General features: G+C 42.6%; 1 protein-coding gene and 1 long non-coding RNA gene across 3 annotated transcripts in view; one reads left to right on the forward strand and one right to left on the reverse strand.

Annotated features, from left to right (window-relative positions):
• LOC132761387 (calpain-8-like) overlaps window positions 1-21,608 on the reverse strand; it is a 69,239-nt gene that overhangs the window by 40,134 nt on the left and 7,497 nt on the right. Inside the window, exons 2-8 of the mRNA XM_060754202.2 lie at window positions 18,480-18,549; window positions 17,130-17,248; window positions 14,754-14,887; window positions 14,081-14,249; window positions 9,905-9,988; window positions 5,511-5,596; window positions 2,685-2,759 (exon numbers count right to left, since the gene is read on the reverse strand). Coding sequence (XP_060610185.2) covers window positions 2,685-2,759; window positions 5,511-5,596; window positions 9,905-9,988; window positions 14,081-14,249; window positions 14,754-14,887; window positions 17,130-17,248; window positions 18,480-18,549 — 737 coding nt within the window. The remainder of the gene's footprint in view (window positions 1-2,684; window positions 2,760-5,510; window positions 5,597-9,904; window positions 9,989-14,080; window positions 14,250-14,753; window positions 14,888-17,129; window positions 17,249-18,479; window positions 18,550-21,608) is intronic.
• Window positions 6,847-16,496, forward strand: LOC137096078 (uncharacterized). 2 transcript variants are annotated; one of them, XR_010909243.1, is made up of 3 exons: window positions 6,847-7,340; window positions 11,088-11,164; window positions 13,690-16,496. It is a non-coding gene; the product is annotated as an uncharacterized lncRNA (long non-coding RNA). The 2 variants fall into 2 exon arrangements; XR_010909244.1 differs by lacking the exon at window positions 11,088-11,164.

Genomic DNA, 21,608 nt, shown 5'->3' on the forward strand with positions numbered 1-21,608 from the left:
AAAAGCGGGGAGCTCAGAATTTACGCATGTTACATTTCCAGTAATGGTTTGAGAGAATCCTAGAGAAAGAAATTATTAAAGAGCCTGTTTTCCCCTTCAGGAAACTGAGATAAAAGGGGGTTGCTTGTTTTTTGTTTTTGTTTTGTTGGGTTTTTTTAATGCATTAATGGCCTAAAGCATCTAAAAGATGTGTTTTTACTTTGAAACGGGAGGAATGTGTTTTCAAAAACAACCAGGATTGAAGTACGGACAAATTATTTTGCAGATTTAGATTCAGCCTCACATAAATGTGCACATTTAATCCACACGATGTATGATCCACCATGCAGCCTGTTAAATAGGAACAGTAGCTTACCTATATTTACATCCTTGTTTTATCGAATCTCAAAATTTAGAAATATCCTGGATCCTACTACATGTTCCTTTAAGTTGTATCTTTCATTTTTAATTGCTAATATAACAGGTTTTGGAGGCAAAGCTCTGTTTGTTTGCTTTTCTGAGAATGACGATGAACCACAACTGGGGATACTGTTAATCCTTTCCTCTTCTCCAGCACAGTCCCAATTAAAATCCCCACCAGCACAGCTACTATAAGCTCCCACAGGCACCCAACACTGACAATGAAGATTTTCCTTTTGGAATTTATACCACCCTCTGATGGGAGGTTTTATTATTTTTGTCAGAACTGAAAACATTAAACCCCTTTTCTCTGTGCCCAACACCGTCCTAACAAGATTCAGACTTTCTCATTCCTCCTACGATCAATTTAAAAATGGGTAACTGAGGGCTAAGCAGAATGAGGCAACCTCCTAAAGCAGCAGATACTAAGACAAGTAACAACAGCCATGCTTCTTAAATTTCCTAATCATGTTTGTCTCTGGGAGGGTAGAGCTTTGTTTGGCATACAAGCAGACTAAATTACCATGCTACCCTCGGGTAATTAATAATATAGAACCTCAAAAGCCTTCAACAATAGATAAAACCCAGTTTCCAATTAGCTAGCTGCATGCAGTGCATGGAGTAGAGAAGGATACCATATTGTCCTTTTCTCAGGCAGGAACGTGTCTTGGGGTAGCTCCAGAAAGATACAAGACTAAATGGTATGTTTAATATCCCATCTAGGCTGACTCTACGTAACGGCTGTATCTACACTGCATAGTATCCCTGCCTTATATGCACATCTTTTAATCCAAATTGAAATCCGTTTGGAAAGTCACATAAGGTCACAGTGATGCAAGGAGGTATTTCTACTGTGTGCATATGATTTTGTATTAGTTGGGTTACATCAGTGGTGGCCAGCCTGATGTGCATGGACCACCAGTGGTCCACAAGAACTAAAATATGATATTATAATTATATATTTATATTACATGTAATATTACTAATAATATTACAATATAATGGTGTAGTACAACATAGTAATATTTAATACTGATATTGTACTATGCTAATAATATAATAAATATTGTTTGTATATATATCTTGTAAGCCGCTCTGAATCCCTTCGGGGTGAGGAGGACAATATATAAATGTCGTAAATAAATAAATAAAATATTGTCTGCGGCCTCACTGTTATTACACGATTGCAACAAGAGTGACTGGTCTCGCAAAACCCTTTTATAGTGCTAACGGAATGGGGATGTTGGGAGGGGAGAGGCTGACTACCCATGAAATGCCTGACAATAAGCCTCCTGATGGAGCCCCCGGTGGCGCAGTGAGTTAAACTGCTGAACTGCTGAACTTGCTGATCGAAAAGTCACAGGTTCAAATCCGGGGAGCAGGGTGAGCCCCAGCTGTTAGTCCCAGCTTCTGCCAACCTAGCAGTTCGAAAACATGCTTATGTGAGCTGATCAATAGGTACCGCTCCAGTGGGAAGGTAACAGCACTCCATGTAATCATGCCGGCTACATGACCTTGGAGGTGTCTACGGACAATGCCAGCTCTTTGGCTTAGAAATGGAGATGAGCACCAACCCCCAGAGTCAGACACTTAATGTCAGGGGAAAACCTTTACTAAGCCTTATCTACTTCCCCCCCTCCGAGCGTAGCCATTCCATTAGGTGCCTGGAAGTGGGGGCGCCTTGGTGTCTTCATTTTTAGGCCTGTTCCTGGGCCTATTTGGGGTGCTGATTTAGAAAATTGCATTACATAGACCACAGATTATTAAATATATTTTTCTGTGGGCAAGCAAATGGTGACTACTGGGTGGCATACGTTCTGTATCAAAAACTAGAGCTGTTGTGGTCTATCCAATGTAATTTTCTGAATCTGCACCCCAAATAACCAAACTGAATTGGTACATATATGGGAATTCCCCTTCTGTGGTGGGTGCAACATAGTGACCACCCAAAACATGTTCCTCTCCCCCTCTCTACGATTCTACTGCAACCCAAATTCAGTGATTGAACCACACATTTTAACAAGCTGGTTCTTTCCAAAGACAGTGAAATAAAACAGATTTTTTTAAAGGATGTTTTTAACCCTCAGGCATTAAAAAAGTATTTTCACATCTGAACAAGAGAAATGCCATGGGTTCAAATAGAACTGAGATCAAGGTAAAGAAACTTCATTTAGCCTGTACGGATTCAACTGCTGTTTCACTCCTACTCAATGATATGCATGTCTAGGACTGTAGTTCCAAAAGCATATTTATCAACCATCTCCTGAGGCTGGAAATGTTCTCACCAAAATTCCCCATCATCGGCTTGCTTATCCAGAGCCTTCTTTTCCTTGGGGTCAATATAATTCCATTCTGGAGCACTGCAAGGGATACAAAAAAATAAACCATCAATTAGGTAGTACTGTGTTATTCTTGTGTGGAAAAACCTGTTCAGCCCCTCTCAAAATGTATGTGAAATACAAACCAATATGATCTCAAGTGGAAAGAAATTATTTGACTCCACACACAAAAATCTTAAATAGATAACAAAATGTACAGATGGCATCCTTATGATCCACTTAATTTCTATAGTGTTTTTCTTTCTTTCTTTAGTTTTTGTATTTGGAGTAATACATAGCATGCGTCTTCAAGCTGTCTGTCAACACATAGCAACCCCTTGGATTTCACAGAGTTTCCTTAGGCAATGAGTACTCAGAGGTGGTAGGCCTTCCTCTAAAGATAGCTCACAACACCTGATGCGTCCTGGCAGCCTCCCTTCCAGGTATTATTAACCAGGCCTGACCCAACTCAGCTTCCAAGATCATGCAGTATCTGGTGCCTTCAAGGCATTTTGATCTTACATTTCTACTCCATTCTTTATATGAGAAGGAGGAAGACGAATTTTATCTATACTCTGCCTTTTCCGAACAGATATAAAGATGTCCGGAGAAAATTAAATAGTTTAATCCTGCCACCTCTGAGACATGTCAAATGCATACACAAAGCTCGACCTTTCCACCAAAGAAGGTTGCCCAGCCCCAGGTGTGTAGCTACCAGGGAGCCATAAACAGGGACACCCTCAGATAAAAACTTTGCTTCCGCACACCCCAAATTCCTAGCATTGTAGAGACAGAGAAAATTATTTCTTTGGTTGCTTAAATGGTATTTCTAAATGTTCAAATTAATTTTCAAGTTACTGTGATGCTAGAAATCTGAGGAATGGCCGAAAACTCCATGGGAAGGGACCAGGCATGTAGCTGGGGGGGTGGGGGGGGGGGTGAGGGGCTTCAGCTCCCCGCCCCCCGAAATTCTCATGGTGGTTTGCGAAAAGGCCTTACTGGTGCATTATTTAAACTGTTATGTTTATTCATATCATGATCTGATCACCATGCTCAATATATCCCATATGCATGGGGGTATTGGGGTAACAATACAAAAGTTTTGCTAGGGTAGACCCTCTTTCACTCAGACTCAGCCCCCCCCCCCCCCCCCCCGAATCGAAATCCTGGCTACAGGCCTGGAAGGGACAGAATTCAAATTTGGAAAGTCAAACCCCTTATTCCCTCCATCACTACTCCCATGAATGCCCCTCTTCCTCTTCCCCTTCTACTGGCAAGGAAACACTTTTATTAAGCTGGGTTTTTCATGACAAACTACTTTTTTGTGTGCTATGAAAGGAGCTTGTCAGTGAATGGGTGTTGCATTTTTCTTTTATTGGCCTTTTAACTATCTATTTATTTATTTTGCTCATACTTGTATTCTGCCTTTCTCAATCCCAGTCAGTTGAATGAGAGTTCTTCTAGAGGTGGCCTTACAAAGGCAATAATTCAATGCTGCATGTATACATACATCAAAAACATTTGAACTGAAACATAAGATTAAAACAACTGAAACATAAGATTAAAACAACAATTAAAATCACATAATCCAGGTCATATTCCAGAGCCAGTCCGGGTCATCATTAAATTAATTTATAATCTTTTGCTCTCATTATTGACCAAAAGCCTGATCCCATAACAATTTTTTAGTTTTTTCTAAGGGCCAGGAGGGAGGGGGTTGATCTAATTTCACTGGGGAGGGAGTTTCAAGGGGCCACCACTGAGAAGGCCGTCTCTCTTCCCCACCAGTCACACTTGCAAGGCCGGGAGCAGGGCCTCCTCCAACTATCTTAGCCTCCGAGGTGGATCATAGAAGGAGATACATTCAGACAGGTAAGCTGGGCCAGAACAGTGTTTTAAAACTAGCATTAAATGTTATACTTTTATTCATTTTGTACATTATACATTTGTACTGTCTTATTAATTGTAGATTCCCACTTGTAGAAGAAAAGTGGTAATACATTCTATGTAAATCTGGAGGTCTTTCTGCTTTGAGTTTTACTCAGAACTATTTTAACTGTTGGTGGTTAATCATGTGAAGGAAGAATAAGAAAAGCAGAAGAGCAAGAGGAGAAAAAATCATTTGACTGTGAGTGCATTAATCTTTGTATGTAATTTATTTAACAGTGAATTTCTCAGTATTATCCAGGCATGGAAACATAAAGGAAACCCAGGTGTGAGATAATAAATGGCCCTACTGATTTATTAATGCTACTTTCTTCCTATTAGTTGCTATTTGATTTATTAACTTTTTCTGATCTAATTTTAGAAGAACTTCATATATTATAACAAATGACCAGAGAGGATGCAAGAGAGATTAATGCATTTCCAGTACAGTATAACATTCAACATAGAGGTATGAACATCATTTCTATCACGAGAGAGCTGAGCTAGATAAAACTAGGGAACTTCAGTATACTACAGGTGGTACACTGCATGTAGCCATTCAATCAATTCCCTCTGAGATGTGAACTAGTGAGAAAGTCCAAAACCCTGCTGAGATATGAAGAATCCCAGGTGACCTTGGATTAGTCACACCATTTCTTGGCCTAACCTTCTTCTCAGCATTGCTAGAAAACTAACATGAAATAATCCTACATATATCAACCTTGAGGGAGAATAAATATCAATTTTAATGAATAAATAGACGAGTTAATGGTATTTCAGATATTACTGTTAAAACATGACAAAAAGTGCGACATTGTGAAGGTCATCCAGTCTAAAAAGAAGAAAATGTAGAATGTAACAGCATACTTATCACTCCAGGCTCCAGTCCACTCCACTTCACCCCATGGGTTTCTTATTCTGAGTAGTTTCACTGGCTGGCCACGGTAGTTAACCTGTGGGGGGAAACACCACAAGAAGAACTGCAAGCATCTAATCATTCCTTTATGTTATACTAGCTGTGCCCTGCCACGCGTTGCTGTGGCCTTTAGTAAGAGTTTTGAAGTCTCTGCCTGGCCTCTCTTCCTTCCTTCCCTCGCTCTCTTTCCCTCTCTCTCTCTCACACACTCCTTCCTTTCCCCTCTTTCTCTCTTTCCCCCTTTCTCTCTCTCACACTCCTTCCTTTCCCCTCTTTCTCTCTCTCTCTCCCTCTTTCTCTCTCTCTCACTCCTTCCTTTCCCCTCTTTCTCTCTCTTTCCCTCTTTCTCTCTCTCTCACTCCTTCCTTTCCCCTCTTTCTCTCTCTCTTTCCCTCTTTCTCTCTCACACTCCTTCCTTTCCCCTCTTTCTCTCTCTCTTTCCCTCTTTCTCTCTCTCACACTCCTTCCTTTCCCCTCTTTCTCTCTCTCTTTCCCTCTTTCTCTCTCTCTCACACTCCTTCCTTTCCCCTCTTTCTCTCTCTCTTTCCCTCTTTCTCTCTCTCTCACACTCCTTCCTTTCCCCTCTTTCTCTCTCTCTTTCCCTCTTTCTCTCTCTCTCACACTCCTTCCTTTCCCCTCATTCCCTCTCTCTTTCCCTTTTTCTCTCTCTCTCTCACTCCTTCCTTTCCCCTCTTTCTCTCTCTCTTTCCCTCTTTCTCTCTCTCACACTCCTTCCTTTCCCCTCTTTCTCTCTCTCTTTCCCTCTTTCTCTCTCTCTCACACTCCTTCCTTTCCCCTCTTTCTCTCTCTCTTTCCCTCTTTCTCTCTCTCTCACACTCCTTCCTTTCCCCTCTTTCTCTCTCTCTTTCCCTCTTTCTCTCTCTCTCACACTCCTTCCTTTCCCCTCTTTCTCTCTCTCTTTCCCTCTTTCTCTCTCTCTCACACTCCTTCCTTTCCCCTCTTTCTCTCTCTCTTTCCCTCTTTCTCTCTCTCTCACACTCCTTCCTTTCCCCTCATTCCCTCTCTCTTTGTGTGTAAACTTGAGTATTTTGGCCATAGTTGGCCATAGGGGTTCAGTGTGGCATGTTTGCCCTAATTCTGTCATTGGTGGGGTTCACGATGCTCTTTGAGTGTTGGTGAACTGTGAATTCCAGTGACTACAACTCCCAAATGTCACGGTCTATTTTCCCCAAACTTCATCTGTGTTCATATTTGGGCGTATTGAATGCTTATGCTAAGTTTGGTCCGGATCCATCATTGTTTGAGTCCACAGTGTAGTCCAGGTGAACTACAACTCCCAAACTCAAGGTCAATGCCCTCCAATCTTTTCCAGTGCTTTCTGTTGGTCATGGGAGTTCTGTGTGCCAAGTTTGGTTAATTTCCATCATTGGTGGAGTCCAGAATGCTCTTTGATTGTAGGTGAACTGTAAATCCCAGGAACTACATCTCGCAAATGACAAAATCATAATTGTTTGAGTGATGGTCACTCCTTCTGTTGTGAGACGTTGTGTTGTGTTGTGGAGCCTCCCCTTCCTCTCCCCCCCCCCCCGCCTTTCCCTTCCCTTCCCTTCCCAGCACTCGCCTCTTTTGCTGTTCTTCCGTCGTCCCTCCCTCTGGCCGGAGTCGTCCAAAAAGGCAAGAAGGAAGCGGGCGGCAGGGGCGCGGCTTAGGCAACAGAGGCTTTGTGCGGGGCCTAGCTTTGCACGAAGCCTCTCTCGCCTAGAGGGGAGGGGAGGAAGAAGGAGGGGGAGGAGGTGAGATTGGGGAAGAAGAAGGAGGAGGTAAGAAGGAGAAGGGAGGGGTGGTGAGTTAGCGGCGTGTGTGTTTGTGTGGTAGGCAGGGGGGTTTGTTACCGGCGTTTGGTTGTGTTGCGGGGAAGGGAGGGGGTGTGCGTTAGCAGCGTGTGTGTTTGTGTGTTGCAGGGAAGGGAGGGGTGGTGAGTTAGCAGCATGTGTGATTGTGTGGAAGGCAGGGGGGTTTGTTACCGGCGTTTGGTTGTGTTGCGGGGAAGGGATGGTGTGTGTGTTAGCGGCGTGTGTGTTTGTGTGTTGCAGGGAAGGCAGGGGGGTTTGTTACCGGCGTTTGGTTGTGTTGCGGGGAAGGGAGGGGGTGTGCGTTAGCAGCGTGTGTGTTTGTGTGTTGCAGGGAAGGGAGGGGTGGTGAGTTAGCAGCATGTGTGATTGTGTGGAAGGCAGGGGGGTTTGTTACCGGCGTTTGGTTGTGTTGCGGGGAAGGGATGGTGTGTGTGTTAGCGGCGTGTGTGTTTGTGTGTTGCAGGGAAGGCAGGGGGGTTTGTTACCGCCGTTTGGTTGTGTTGCGGGGAAGGGAGGGGGTGTGTGTTAGGGGCGTGTGTGTTTGTGTGTTGCAGGGAAGGGAGGGGTGGTGAGTTAGCGGCGTGTGTGTTTGTGTGGAAGGCAGGGGGGTTTGTTACCGGCGTTTGGTTGTGTTGCGGGGAAGGGAGGGGGTGTGCGTTAGCAGCGTGTGTGTTTGTGTGTTGCAGGGAAGGGAGGGGTGGTGAGTTAGCAGCATGTGTGATTGTGTGGAAGGCAGGGGGGTTTGTTACCGGCGTTTGGTTGTGTTGCGGGGAAGGGATGGTGTGTGTGTTAGCGGCGTGTGTGTTTGTGTGTTGCAGGGAAGGCAGGGGGGTTTGTTACCGCCGTTTGGTTGTGTTGCGGGGAAGGGAGGGGGTGTGTGTTAGGGGCGTGTGTGTTTGTGTGTTGCAGGGAAGGGAGGGGTGGTGAGTTAGCGGCGTGTGTGTTTGTGTAGAAGGCAGGGGGGTTTGTTACCGGCGTTTGGTTGGGTTGCGGGGAAGGGAGGAGGTGTGCGTTAGCGGCGTGTGTGTTTGTGTGTTGCGGGGAAGGGAGGTGTGGTGAGTTAGCGGGGGGAGGGGTTGTTACCGGCGTTTGGTTGTGTTGCGGGGAAGGGAGGAGGTGGGAAGGAGTGTTTCAGGGCCGGAAGGGGTGGGAGGAAGTTGCGATGCGTGTGTGTGTGTTTGTGGCGGCGACGTGTTCGTGCTGGGCGAGGGAGGGAGGGAAGTGCCGTTCGGCCGTTCGGCCATGTGTGCGCGCGCGCTGGGGACTTTGCGGCAGTGCGCATGCTCAGTTGTTTTGCCACTTTGTGAGTGTGTTGTTGTGTTGTTTGTAATTGTGAGTGGATTAGTTTGTACCGAGTGGGTTGTCCTAGGGCCATGGCAATTTTGGTGCAGTTTCGTTGGGGGGGTTTAGAGTTTACCTGTCCGGTTGAACCAACCTAACAGATTTATATATATAGATGATATGATATATGGACTATTCTTCATTAAGAACAAAAACAATGCATCTCGATTGTCAGGATCTTTTTCAAATCCATGATCAGCACAAAAACTCTGAAATCATAAAGAGAAACTTAAAAAGACCTTGTGGGAGCCCTCTCTAATTCTTGATCTGCCCACCATATTCCTGGCTCAGTGAACACACTCTGGATTTTTACCCAACTCCTTGCACAGTGGCACACAGTTGAATGGGAGTTCTTCTAGAGCTGGTCGGAGCAACTACAGGAGAAGTGAGGGCAAAATCCAAAATGATTCACCACCCCTTCAGCAGCTAATCGACCTACTTACCAGTCTTTAAAAAAAAAAAACCTTTAAAATCAGGGCAGTGAAGAAAGAACACCATTCAAAAACAGGGGAATTCCAGACAAGAAACAAATTAGGACCAGCTAATCACCTCTCAACAAAGGATTCCCCCAGGCAAGAAGCAGCCAAGCCTTGAAGCCACAAGGCTATTCAATGCTAATCAAGGTGATCTACTGCAACACCCACACTTGCCTCAGGCGGACAAGAGTTCTTTCTCCCACCCTGGACATTCCGCAGATATATAAATCCCACTTGCCTAGTTTCCAACAGACTTCACAACCTCTGAGGATGGCTGCTATAGATGTGGGCGAAACATCAGGAGATAATGCTTCTGGAACATGGCCAGGCAGCCAGGAAAATTCACAGCAACCCAGTCCTACCTATTCTCCCACTATAGTCCTCAAAATAGCAATTTTTTTCAAAGCATTTTTTTCTGGAAAAAAACAAAAACAAACACCTTCCCAAGATTTTGCATATTTTGGGAAATGTAGTCAGTTGTCAATCTGTCCTCAAACTATTGTTTATAACTTTTATCCATCATCTTAAAATTCTTTGGATCCATAATGGTATTTTATTGTGATTTCAAGTTTTGGAAATGTACTTTAAACCTCATTTTATATTAAGCACTGTCTTTGGAAAGAGAGAGAGGGAATGGAGACTAGGTTGATAAAATTAAAATGTTATTGAATATTGTTTTCATTACAGATCACCAAAAGAAAAAAATGTTTTTACCTCTTCAGCTCCAGTAACAGAGTATGCATGACCTTTGACCAGTTTGAGCCTTGTGATTGCTTCTGTTTCAGCTGCACTAGTAATCTAGGGAAATAAAGTTATTGTTGAAAGAAAAATGTGCACTCTTTGACCAATGATAACCACCAAATTATTGAATGGGTAGAAACGTTGTCATCCAGTCACTAGCTCAAAACATCTCCCTTAGCATGCCTAATAAAGGGCTGCCCAAATTTTGCTTGAAGACACCTCTCGCTACAGATATTTTGTTTCATCATTGAGTCGCTCTTATCACAAATCCAATTTTTGGCCCCAACAAGAGCAGATCCATTGAATTAATTGCCAAATAGTCAATCAATACTTATCTAAAAGTGAGACTATATGGGCAAAAACTCCTGGGCTCATCTGAAATCAACTTCTGACTGTCTCCATGGCATTCTTCAGACTTCTGGTGAGAGTTGTCGTCTTCTTAAATGTGAAACCCAATTTGTTCCACTTTTTGGCAAAGTGGGGAGATACTCTGGAGCCTACTAGAAACTCCAGAGTATCCAGGTACTGTGTAGCAGTCTGGACAGCTGGATCAGATCAATCAACTGTCCAGATAGATACAATGTCATCACCCTTTCCATACATGAAATAGTGCAGTGGATGGTTCAGTCCTTGTTGCCAATGCTGGCTATGGAGCTCCTCCAATGCTCTGGGCTGGTTCCAGATTTAGTGGCCAGTGTAGCCTCGTCCTAAAACCATTTGTGCAGTCATTCTACTACAGCTGGTATTAGGAATTGGATTTAGGACAAGCAAGATATATCACTTTATAACGGAAGCTCATTATCATAGAATCATAGAATCATAGAGTTGGAAGAGACCTCGTGGGCCATCCAGTCCAACCCCCTGCCAAGAAGCAGGAATATTGCACTCAAAGCACCCCCGACAGATGGCCATCCAGCCTCTTTTTAAAAGCTTCCAAAGAAGGAGCCTCTACCACACTTGGACGCAGAGAGTTCCACTGCTGAACAGCTCTCACAGTCAGAAAGTTCTTCCTAATGTTCAGATGGAATCTCCTTTCTTGTGGTTTGAAGCCATTCGTTCTTGCCCTGCCCACTGAAGCAGTGGTGAATAGTCCTTTTCTTTTTGGTGGCATTCAATTACTATAGAATCCAACCATTTCTAATCTTCCCATCTCTAGGCTAAAACCTTCGATCTTTCCTGACAAGATTTGTTTTCTCTACTTCTGACCCCAGGTCTGCTCTCTTCTGAACTAAGGTAAAGGTAAATGTTTTCTCCTGACATTAAGTCCAGTCGTGTCCAACTCTGGGGGTTGGTGCTCATCTCCATTTCTAAGCCAAACAGCCAGCATTGTCCATAGACACCTCCAAGGTCATGTGGTCAGCATGACTGCATGGAGCACTTCTCTTCCCTCAGAAGCGATACCTATTGATCTACTCACATTTGCATGTTTTCGAACTGCTAGATTGGCAGAAGCTGGGGCTAACAGTGGGAGCTCACCCCACTCCCCGGATTCGAACCAGCGACCTTTCAGTCAACAAGTTCAGCAGCCCACTGCACCACCGAACTAAACCTATTCATTTTAACTTAGTGTTTAAAATGAGTCACAAGACTTTAGGTGTCATCGGACTGGTGTAGAATAAGGTAGAATTACTTGAAGTAGTTCCATATAATAAGGATCTTTCATTGAAACCTGCATTGCGTTACTTATTTTTGCAACTTTATCACTCCACATATTCACATTTAGTTGGGAATTCACTAGAATTTCTAGATTAGCTTTCCTCCACAAGATGCCCATATTGGCTGGGGACAAGGATATGAAAATCTTATTTTCATTGGGCTTCATCTTCTGTCCATCAATTGTTCTTGTTGGTTTAAACTGTTTAAAGAACAATGTTTGCTTGAATGTTGACTCTCCCTTTGTCTCTTGGATTTCATTTCATTTATCTCACTTCAGGGTTGTTTTTTTTAAAAAAAAAATTTGTCAAGGTCTGTCTGAATTTTATTTCTATCTTTTGAAGTATAAGCTGTTCCATGCAATTTTGTGCCAACTGCAAATTCAGGAAGGATTTCCTTTCAAAGAGATAGATGTATTTTATTTTCAGTTTGATATATATAGCCAAAAATGTATTTCCTGCCTTTGTGGGGACGTATTTTAATATTTATATATCATAGATCTTCATTTTTTAGTGTGCCATACTCAGATGCGTCCTAAATGCAACTATTTCCAAACCCACCGTATGTTCTCATAAATTATCAAAAGTAAAGAAAAAGCTGGCACTCATGCAATGAAACAGGTATACATAAAAGAAGACACACACACCAGCATTCAATATATATCCTTTCAGAACTACTAGTAAATAAAAAATGAGATACCACATGGTATATATATTATATAAAGTATTTTTGGAAAGTGTGTGATGAAGGGATTATAAAGAGCTGGATTCTTATTTAAGCCGTTTCACCCATTCCTCCCAGCTAGCATCCAAATACTTGGAACTACTGGAAAAGTAATAGTTAACTTACAGAAGGAAGTGACTTCGGCTATAGGAATGTTTCTCAACCTGGGGGTTGAAACCCCTCAGGGGGTTGCGAGGGGGTTGCCAGTATTTTCTGTTGGTCATGGGGTTTCTGTGTGAGAAATTTGGCCCGATCATGGGTGGGGTTCGGAATGCTCTTTAATTGAAGAGTAGTTGCAATCCCAGCAACTACAACTCCCAAATGTCAAGGTCTATTTCACCAAACTCCACCAGGGTCCACATTTGGATGTATTGAGTATTCGTGTCAAGTTTGATCCAGATCCATCATTGTTTGAGTCCACACTGTTCTCTCGATGTAGGTGAACTACAACTCCAAAACTCAAGGTCAATGCCCACCAAACCCTTCCATATTTTCTGTTGGTTGTGGGAGTTCTATGTGCCAAGTTTAGTTCAATTCCATCGTTGGTGGAGTTCAGAATGCTCTTTGACTGTAGGTGAACTATAAATCCCAGCAACTACAACTCCCAAATCTCTCACTCCCTGAATGCTTGCTTGAAAAGCCATGTTTTCATTAGTTTCCTAAGTGCCAGGAGGGAGGTAGCCAATCTGATGTCGCTGGAGAGGGAGTTCCACAGCCGAGGGGCCACCACTGAGAAGGCCCTGTCTCTCGTCCCACCAATCGCACCTGTGAAGGTGGCAGGACTGAGAGAAGGACCTCCTCAGCCGATCTTAATGCTCTACCTGGCTCATAAAGGGAGATACACTCAGATTGGTAAGAGAGATACTGTGGATGCTTACAGATTAGATTTTTATCATGTGGCTGTGGCACGGCTAGTTAGTAGCCAGCTAATTAAATCACTACTGACTGAGAGGTCATGAGTTTGAAGCCAGCCCGGATCGGAGTGAGCTCCCGACCATTAATAGTCTAGCTTGCTGTTGACCTACGCAGCCCGAAAGACAGTTGCATCTGCCAAGTAGGAAATTTATGCGGGGAGGCTAATTTGACTAATTTACAACACCATAAAACCTTCCAGCAGCATGTGGAAGAATGAGGACAAGGACAAGTGGATGGTAAAGTGGCAGCTCCCCCTGTGGCCGGAATCAAGCATACCTTTATGAAGCCGGAAAAACTGGAATATTAAATTGCCTCTGTGTCTGTCTATATATGTTGTATGTCTAATGGTATTAAATGTTTGCCATGTATATGTGCACTGTAATCTGCGGGGTGAGAAGGGCAGAATATAAATAAATAAATAAATAAATAAATATTGTTACTCTGCTCTATTCACCTATACTTTACAGAGATGAGGTGGACTCTCCAGAAGACATTCCCTTCCATTCTCCATTTCTCCCTCCATCTGTTACAAAAGACAAGCCGGAATAAGTGCCAGAATCAGTAGCACAAAGATTTCTTCCTCTGTAGAACCACCAAACATTGGTAAAAAGGGACTATAAGTGAAGGATGTCAATTGCAGACCAAACAGCTAATGTGGAAGCAACTTTTATTAACACTGCAAACTAAAGTCTCTAGCTGTGAGACCTCAGGCTGCTTCCTGTTTTGTCTAACCTCAGGTTCAACCATATTCTCAGTGGAAAGTATCTCATTGACTTCACTGGCAGAAAAACCCATGCTAAGCCAAAGTTACTCTACAACACGTCAGAGCAAAAATGAATAAAAACATTAACAACTCACATCAATGGAGCAACCCAACAGGGAACCAGATCGTAAAGCCTTTTGTATGATTTGATACAGATTGGATGGAGCTTTCCTCAAGTCATAAGCTTCAGCAATGCCACCAGTAAAATCTTCAAAACCTTCTATAGTCGATCCTCCTGTAAGAGCCTCGTAGGAACCATTCAACCTACAATGAAGGGAAAAGAAGAAGAGCAATAAAACGGCATGAGAACACTCTCCACATCCCTACACTAATAGAGATGAAAAAGAGCAGATTATATTGGGTATATTTTGTAAAATTATCTACCTAATACTTTTCTCTCATAATGGAGGATGATATGTATGTACTAGGTCTAATGAAGCAGACCGTGGTTTGGGAAATTTTATGCCATTAGAAAAATGCCCATCCTCAAAGATCCACAATAGACACTTTGTTTATAAACCATTGGACATATATGGTTCATCGGTAACATGTTGTGCCGAAGATCCATCAGTAGCATCAGACTGGTTGGTTGAATGCTATCAGCTGTTAACAGGCTTTCTGTCACAATTAATTATGTCTTAGAGGGTTGTTATATGTTTTTTTCAGGCTATATGGCCATGTTCTAGAGGCATTCTCTACACTGAAAAAACCTACAACAACCCAGTGATTCCAGCCATGAAAGCCTTTGACAATACAATTAGGTCTTACTTGGCATAGGCCTTCTCCAGTAGGGCACTCCAGAACTCGTTCCCTTCTTCCGAGTGCAGAAACAGAAGCTGACCGTTTTTTGTGGGGAGCCGGTCATCAACAACAACATCCACCCATTCTCCATATTGCCAGATCTGACCAAAAAAAAGATGATGAAGGAGAATTAGATTAAACAAAAAAAAAACTTGGGGAACAAAACATTCAAGAAAAGGTGAGATAATAAAATCACAGGAAACAATTAGCCATTAATCACAGGAAACAATTTATCGTGCTTTAAATTATTTTGCAAATAATGGTAAAGTTTGCAATGTCAGGTTAGTTAAGAAGCTCGAATATTTGAGAGTGAGAAAAAAATAGGGATGCAATTTCTGCTGAGATGAAACATAAAACATAGCACTAATTCCCAAACTTGGGTTCCTAGGTGGATCCTGTTAGTACTGTTGTTTAACTGGGATGAAATATTGCTTACAGTTTAAGACTCTGTGTTTGGTGTGGAAATGTAATGCTGTGCAAGGGTTAAATGCATGAAGCTTTTGATTTATGCCTAGAGTGTAGCTTTTGACAATTCCTGTTGCGTCAAGCATTCCAGAGTAGAGATAACAACTCCAGCTTCTTCCAGCAATGTCCAGTGAACAGGGAAGACACTTCTGTGAATATTCTTGTATATAGGTTTTGTCATCTGTTGTTTTTCTAAAAAGTAACAATAAGTGTGCCACTTCAAGGCTGCACACTTCATTTGTTCTGTGCCTCCTAGCAGTCGCTCTGAGGCCAATAACCTGACACACCTGAACTCCCAGACCTCTAGCCAGATTTGTGAATGGGAACATTTTGTGAACAAAAATGGTTTAGCAAATGCCAAGAAGGAACAACCAGTCCATTTTAGTTTCTGCTATTAGCCATGGATTTTCAAACACATTCACTCAGGCATACATCTCCCTTTTTTTTTAAAAAAAAAACCAACACTCAGCAGGAAAATGTTTTATATATATAATCCACTATTGTATGTTATTTTCCCATTTTTAAAAAAAATCTTTTTCCGTATATGTTTTAAATTCTGTTTACCTTGGTATTATTACACAATTTGTTATAACGTAATTTTAAAGTGAGTTTTCATATGTGTGTTTTTTTTTTAAGTCGGAAAACTAGATGATGAAATTTGGAAAAATGGAGGAGCCACAGGGTAATTATTTTTCTATTTGCATATTTGTTCAAGAAGTACAAATTAGGTTGGCTCATATTAAAGTCGGAGCCAAACCATTTTCAACCCACAACCAGCAGTTATCAAGAGAAGAAAATTATTCTACGTTTTCTTTACTGTAATGCTGGATTTACAATTTTCTTTACTAGATTACTTGAACTGGGTATGATCATTATTAACAAAGAAGGCACAATTCACAGAATTTTACCACACAGCCTAGAACAGGCAGAAAAGTACCACTTTGCACTCAGAAGAACCAATGCCATATAAACCAGTCATCAGTGCAGTACTCCTCTTGGTACAGCATTGCAAGATATAAGAAAATAGGATCATAGCCATGTTAATGAATTTGAATTTGTTAATGTATTGTATAATGTTTTAAATTGAGTTTTACGGTTTTAATTGAAAATTTTATTGTATATGTTGATAGCATAATTGGTGCTTATGTGAGGCCACTCTGAGCCCCCTTTGTGGGGAGAAGGGTGGGGTAGAAATGAAATAAATAAATAAATATATTTTCGTGGAGAAACTGTTGGAAGAAGCAACATCTTCTGCATGTATTCTTGCTGTTCTCTTCTCCACTAGAAATAAGATGACTTCGACTAGTGGTTCCCAACCTGTGGCCTGTGAACCTCCAATGGTCTACAAGAACAAAAATATAGTTCACAGCTTCACCATTACTACAGCGTTGCCTCAAAACCACATGGCAATGAGAGCAACTGGTCCTGCGAAACCCTCTTATAGTGCCATGGGGATGTTGGGAGGGGAGAGCTGACTACCTACAAAAGATTACTACTACCACATCAGGTCTAGATTATTAAATATGGTTTTCTGTTGGTGAGCAGATGGCAACTACTGGATGGCATATGTTCTGTACCAGGAACTAGAGCTGATGTGGTCTATCTAATGCAATTTTCTGAATCAGCACCCCAAATAACCAAACCGAATCTAAAGTTGACCAAAAACTGGTTCATAACCCCTTTGGTACTAATGTTGGAGAGTGGTCCCTGGTCAAAATGGTCCCTGTTCAAGTGGTCCCTGATCAAAGTGGCCCCTGGTCAAAAAACTGCACTTGGAAGGCATCACATTGGGAAATTAGGACACTTCATTTGGGGCTAGTCTCTCACCTTTTATTCAGCTTTAAAACTAAAACATACAACATAGAAAAGACAAGATACCTGGAAATGAAAGATCCCAGCATAGTCCTTCTGGAAGCTTTGATCTTTGGGGACAACTCGGTCTAGTATTTCTTGATCCAATGTGAGAGAAGCAATGGCTGCCAAAAGCCAACAGTCTCCTAGATAGATCAGATTTTTTAAAAAGAGGTGGAGATAATGGCATATGTGAATATTTTAACTGCTTGGTCTTAAGTAAAAAAACATCCAGCCTAGGACTGCCTTCTATAGGAAAGGCTGCCTGGAAAAGTTTGGAGGGGTGGTATTAAATCATTCCACAGTGTTATGTTCTCAATATAATTTTCCTCCACCCAAATCACTACATCATACACCTTAAAACAAATAATTATCATATGATCAAATAACAGTTTGGAAAGTGTATGTGTGATTTGAACCAGTTCATACAGCTATCGTATTGGAATACTTTAAAAGGAACTATAGCGTGTAGTTTGGACCAGATTTCTTGAGCTACAGTTTCCACAATACAATCTAGCACTGGCCATGCTGCCTCAGGATTAAGCAGAGAAGAGATATCAAATTCAAACACTAAGAGCTGTGATATAACATTTAAAGGTAAATTCATACAATTGGCCTCTTGAAGGCTTTAGTGCAGATAAAAATAGCAAAGTTAACATGCATGTTCAAATGCAAAGAGTCGCCAAAGATTCCCCCTTAAAACACGTCCTGAAAGTTGTTGCACATGGTGATATATTTTAGTTGGAACTGAGGTGTTGCTTTTTGGTGTGTTCCTTCTTTCTTTCTTTCTTTCTTTCTTTCTTTCTTTCTTTCCTTAAAAAGGGGTCATTCACACAGTGAAGGTGAAATATGCCCGGTCTTTCAAATTCAGTTGACACTAGCTGAGCTAATATTTCATCTAACTTTTGCCACCAATAAAGCAATGGCATTTAATGAAGAGACGCCTTAAGGATAATCTGTCACCACTTTTAATTTAGACATAGAGTGCAGGTTCTGAAAGGAAAGTGTTTCACATGTGATGAATATGAAGATTAGAACTGCCTTCATTTCAAAGACATTTGCAAAATAAGCAATGTGGCTGATGTTTCACACATGGGATTTATGTTGGTCCTTTAATAATTATTCACTCGAATCCTCTGATATGACTTGTTTTACATACAGCTTTGTACACTTGCTCTCTGATAATGGCACACAATTGTTTGGTGCTGAGCTTGGAAAAATTGCTGCTTGAAGTGCAATTCCCTGAACCTTCAGCAAACACAGCTATTTAAGGAGATTAGAAAAGTTGTTTTTCCAATCCCTGGGTTGGAAGATGTTGCAGCTCTTTCCCTTTCCCATCTACACAGACATAGCAACATGTAATGCTCTTCTACTTACCCAGTGCCCCTTGACGGATATCTGTACGAGTAGCTCCTCCCACAATGAATTGAGGATTTGGGACTAGTTCCTGAAAATAATTGTTGAATGAAACATATTTATAAGTCTTATAGATTCTTAATCATTATACCAAACATGTACTGTTTTTGTCATTATGACCAAATATGTCCTTCCTTAAATTTATTAAATTTACCACTAAATTTCAGTTACTTCATTTACTGGAAAGAGAGACACGTGGACCACAAGCTGGATGAGATCTAGCATTAGACTAGATGGAGTGTCCACCTCAGGTAACAGGTTTTATGTTTATGTGCCTTCAAGTCACCTGTCGACCTATGGTGATCACATACATTTTTCATAGGGTTTTCTTAGACATTGAATACTTAGAGATGGTTTTGCCAGTTCTTTCCTATGAAATACGGCCTTCAGACCTGGTATTCATTGGTATTAGCCCATCCAAGTACTACCCAAGGCTGATCCAGCTTAGCTTCCAGGATGAGAGAAAAAAATAGGGTATTAACAGATTTTCCATCTCACAAAAGTAGAGCTCAGAAGTGACTAATTCTATGAATTTTGATATGTAGTCCAGAGCTCAATGAATATTCAACTTATGCAAATTATAGCTCTTCCAACAGACATTTGAAAGATGTTCCAGAGCATGATGAGTCACTATCACAACTGATATCTCCCATTCACTTTTTAAGAAGTACATCAATGAGTTTATATTGTTAAAACCAGTAAAAACAATAAGTTAATTGGAAAATATTACCTTGGCTGAATTTTCTATATTTAAAAAATGATCAGCATACATATTTAGTTAATATCTTACATTCTAACTAATGAAATAGCAGAAAAGTGTGCGAGTCCTCAGACTTTTCTTCGCCAAAGTGGTTTCATGACCAGCTCATAAGGATAATGTTTTCTATATACCGTTTGTTACATTATAGAACACTCTATAAGCTATTCCATCAAATTCTCATTTTTTTCCAAACTGCACAAAGCAGTGGTACTTTATTGTACATTTGAGACTTGCCTGTCTTATGGAATGGAAACTTTAAAATGGCAAAGTATATTACTTTCTCAAGAGAAATGATATAGTAATGAACACCAAGTCAGGCTCATCCATACCATTATGTTTGCAATTTCTATATACAGATGTGAGAGCTGAAAAATGTAAGTTAAGAAAAATACAGCTCATTCAAAGCATGGTGCTGAAGGGAAAGTTATTAATACCATACATCACCACAAAGACAAATAAATTTATTTATTTATTTATTTATTTATTTCTTGCATTTATTGACCGCCCCTCTCAGCCCGAGGGCGACTCGGGGCGGTGAACAACAACAAGAAGACAGTGTACAATAAATCACGACAATACAAACCAGACAGTTACAACATAACATATACTTATACTAAAAATCCGCTTCGTCAAGTCCTGGGGTCATAGCCAAAATTCATAGTCCTAGTTCATTCCAGTGTCGTTTCAAGATACACTCAGTTGAAGGCCTGCTCGAAGAGCCATGTTTTCAGGCTCCTACGAAAGGCCATCAAGGAGGGCGCCTGTCTAACTTCAGCAGGGAGGGTGTTCCACAGCCGGGGGGCCACCACCGAGAAGGCCCGCTCTCTCGTCCCCGCCAGACGTGCCTGTGAGGCAGGCGGGACCGATAGAAGGGCCTCCCCGGATGATCTCAAGGCCCTCGTGGGCTCGTAGGCCGAGATGCGGTCTGCAAGGTATTTTGGGCCGGAACCGTTTAGGGCTTTGTAGGATAACACCAGCACCTTAAATTGGGCCCGGTAGCGAATCGGCAGCCAGTGGAGCTGGGACAGCAGGGGCGTTGTATGCTCTCTGCGTCCAGCTCCCGTTAACAACATGGCTGCCGCGCGTTGGACTAGCTGAAGCTTCCGGGCCGTCTTCAAGGGCAGCCCCACGTAGAGAGCGTTGCAGTAGTCGAGGCGGGATGTGACCAAAGCGTGTACCACCGTGGCCAAGTCAGACTTCCCAAGATACGGGCGCAGCTGGCGCACGAGCCTAAGCTGTGCAAATGCTCCCCTGGTCACCGCTGAAACCTGAGGCTCCAGGCTCAGCGATGAGTCCAGGGTCACACCCAAGCTGCGAACCTGCGCCTTCAAGGGGAGTGCGACCCCGTCCAGCACAGGCTGTAACCCTATACCCTGTTCGGCCTTGCGACTGACCAGGAGTACCTCTGTCTTGTCTGGATTTAGTTTCAGTTTGTTCGCCCTCATCCAGACCATTACAGCGGCCAGGCACCGGTTCAGGACTTCGACGGCCTCCTTAGTAGCAGGTGGGAAGGAGTGACAGAGTTGGACGTCATCTGCGTACAGGTGACACCGCACCCCGAAACTCCGGATGATCTCACCCAGCGGCTTCATGTAGATGTTAAACAGCATGGGGGACAAGATGGAACCCTGAGGAACGCCACAGGTCAACGGCTGTGGCGTTGAACAGGAGTCCCCCAGTAACACCTTCTGAGTACGACCCTCCAGAAATGACCGGAGCCACTGCAAAGCAGTGCCCCCAAGACCCATCTCTGCAAGGCGCCCCAGAAGAATACCGTGGTCGACGGTATCGAAGGCCGCTGAGAGGTCCAGGAGCACCAACAGGGACACACTCCCCCTGTCTAGCTCCCGGCGCAGATCATCCACTAAGGCGACCAAGACCGTCTCGGTACCATGTCCCGGTCTGAAACCAGACTGTGCCGGATCCAGATAATCCGTGTCTCTCAAGAATACCTGGAGTTGTGAGGCCACCACGCTTTCCATGACTTTGCCCAAGAAGGGAAGATTGGAAACAGGCCGAAAGTTGTCCAATTTAGTGGGGTCAAGTGATGGTTTCTTCAACAGCGGCTTTATAACAGCCTGTTTTAGGCTCGCTGGAATCTTGCCTTCCCGAAGGGAGGCATTAACCACCACCGTTACCCACTCGGCCAATCCCCCTCTGGCCTCCTTCAGAAGCCAGGATGGGCAGGGGTCTAGGATGGACGTGGTGGGTCTCATTCCTCCAAGTATCTTGTCCACATCCTCGGGTTTCACAAACTGAAAAGAATCCAACAAAACCGGACAAGCAGGTGCTTGTGTCACATCCACAGAGACTGCATCTAATGTGGCGTC

This window comes from Anolis sagrei, chromosome 1 (genome assembly GCF_037176765.1).
Source record: "Anolis sagrei isolate rAnoSag1 chromosome 1, rAnoSag1.mat, whole genome shotgun sequence".
NCBI classification, from domain to species: Eukaryota; Metazoa; Chordata; class Lepidosauria; order Squamata; family Dactyloidae; genus Anolis; species Anolis sagrei.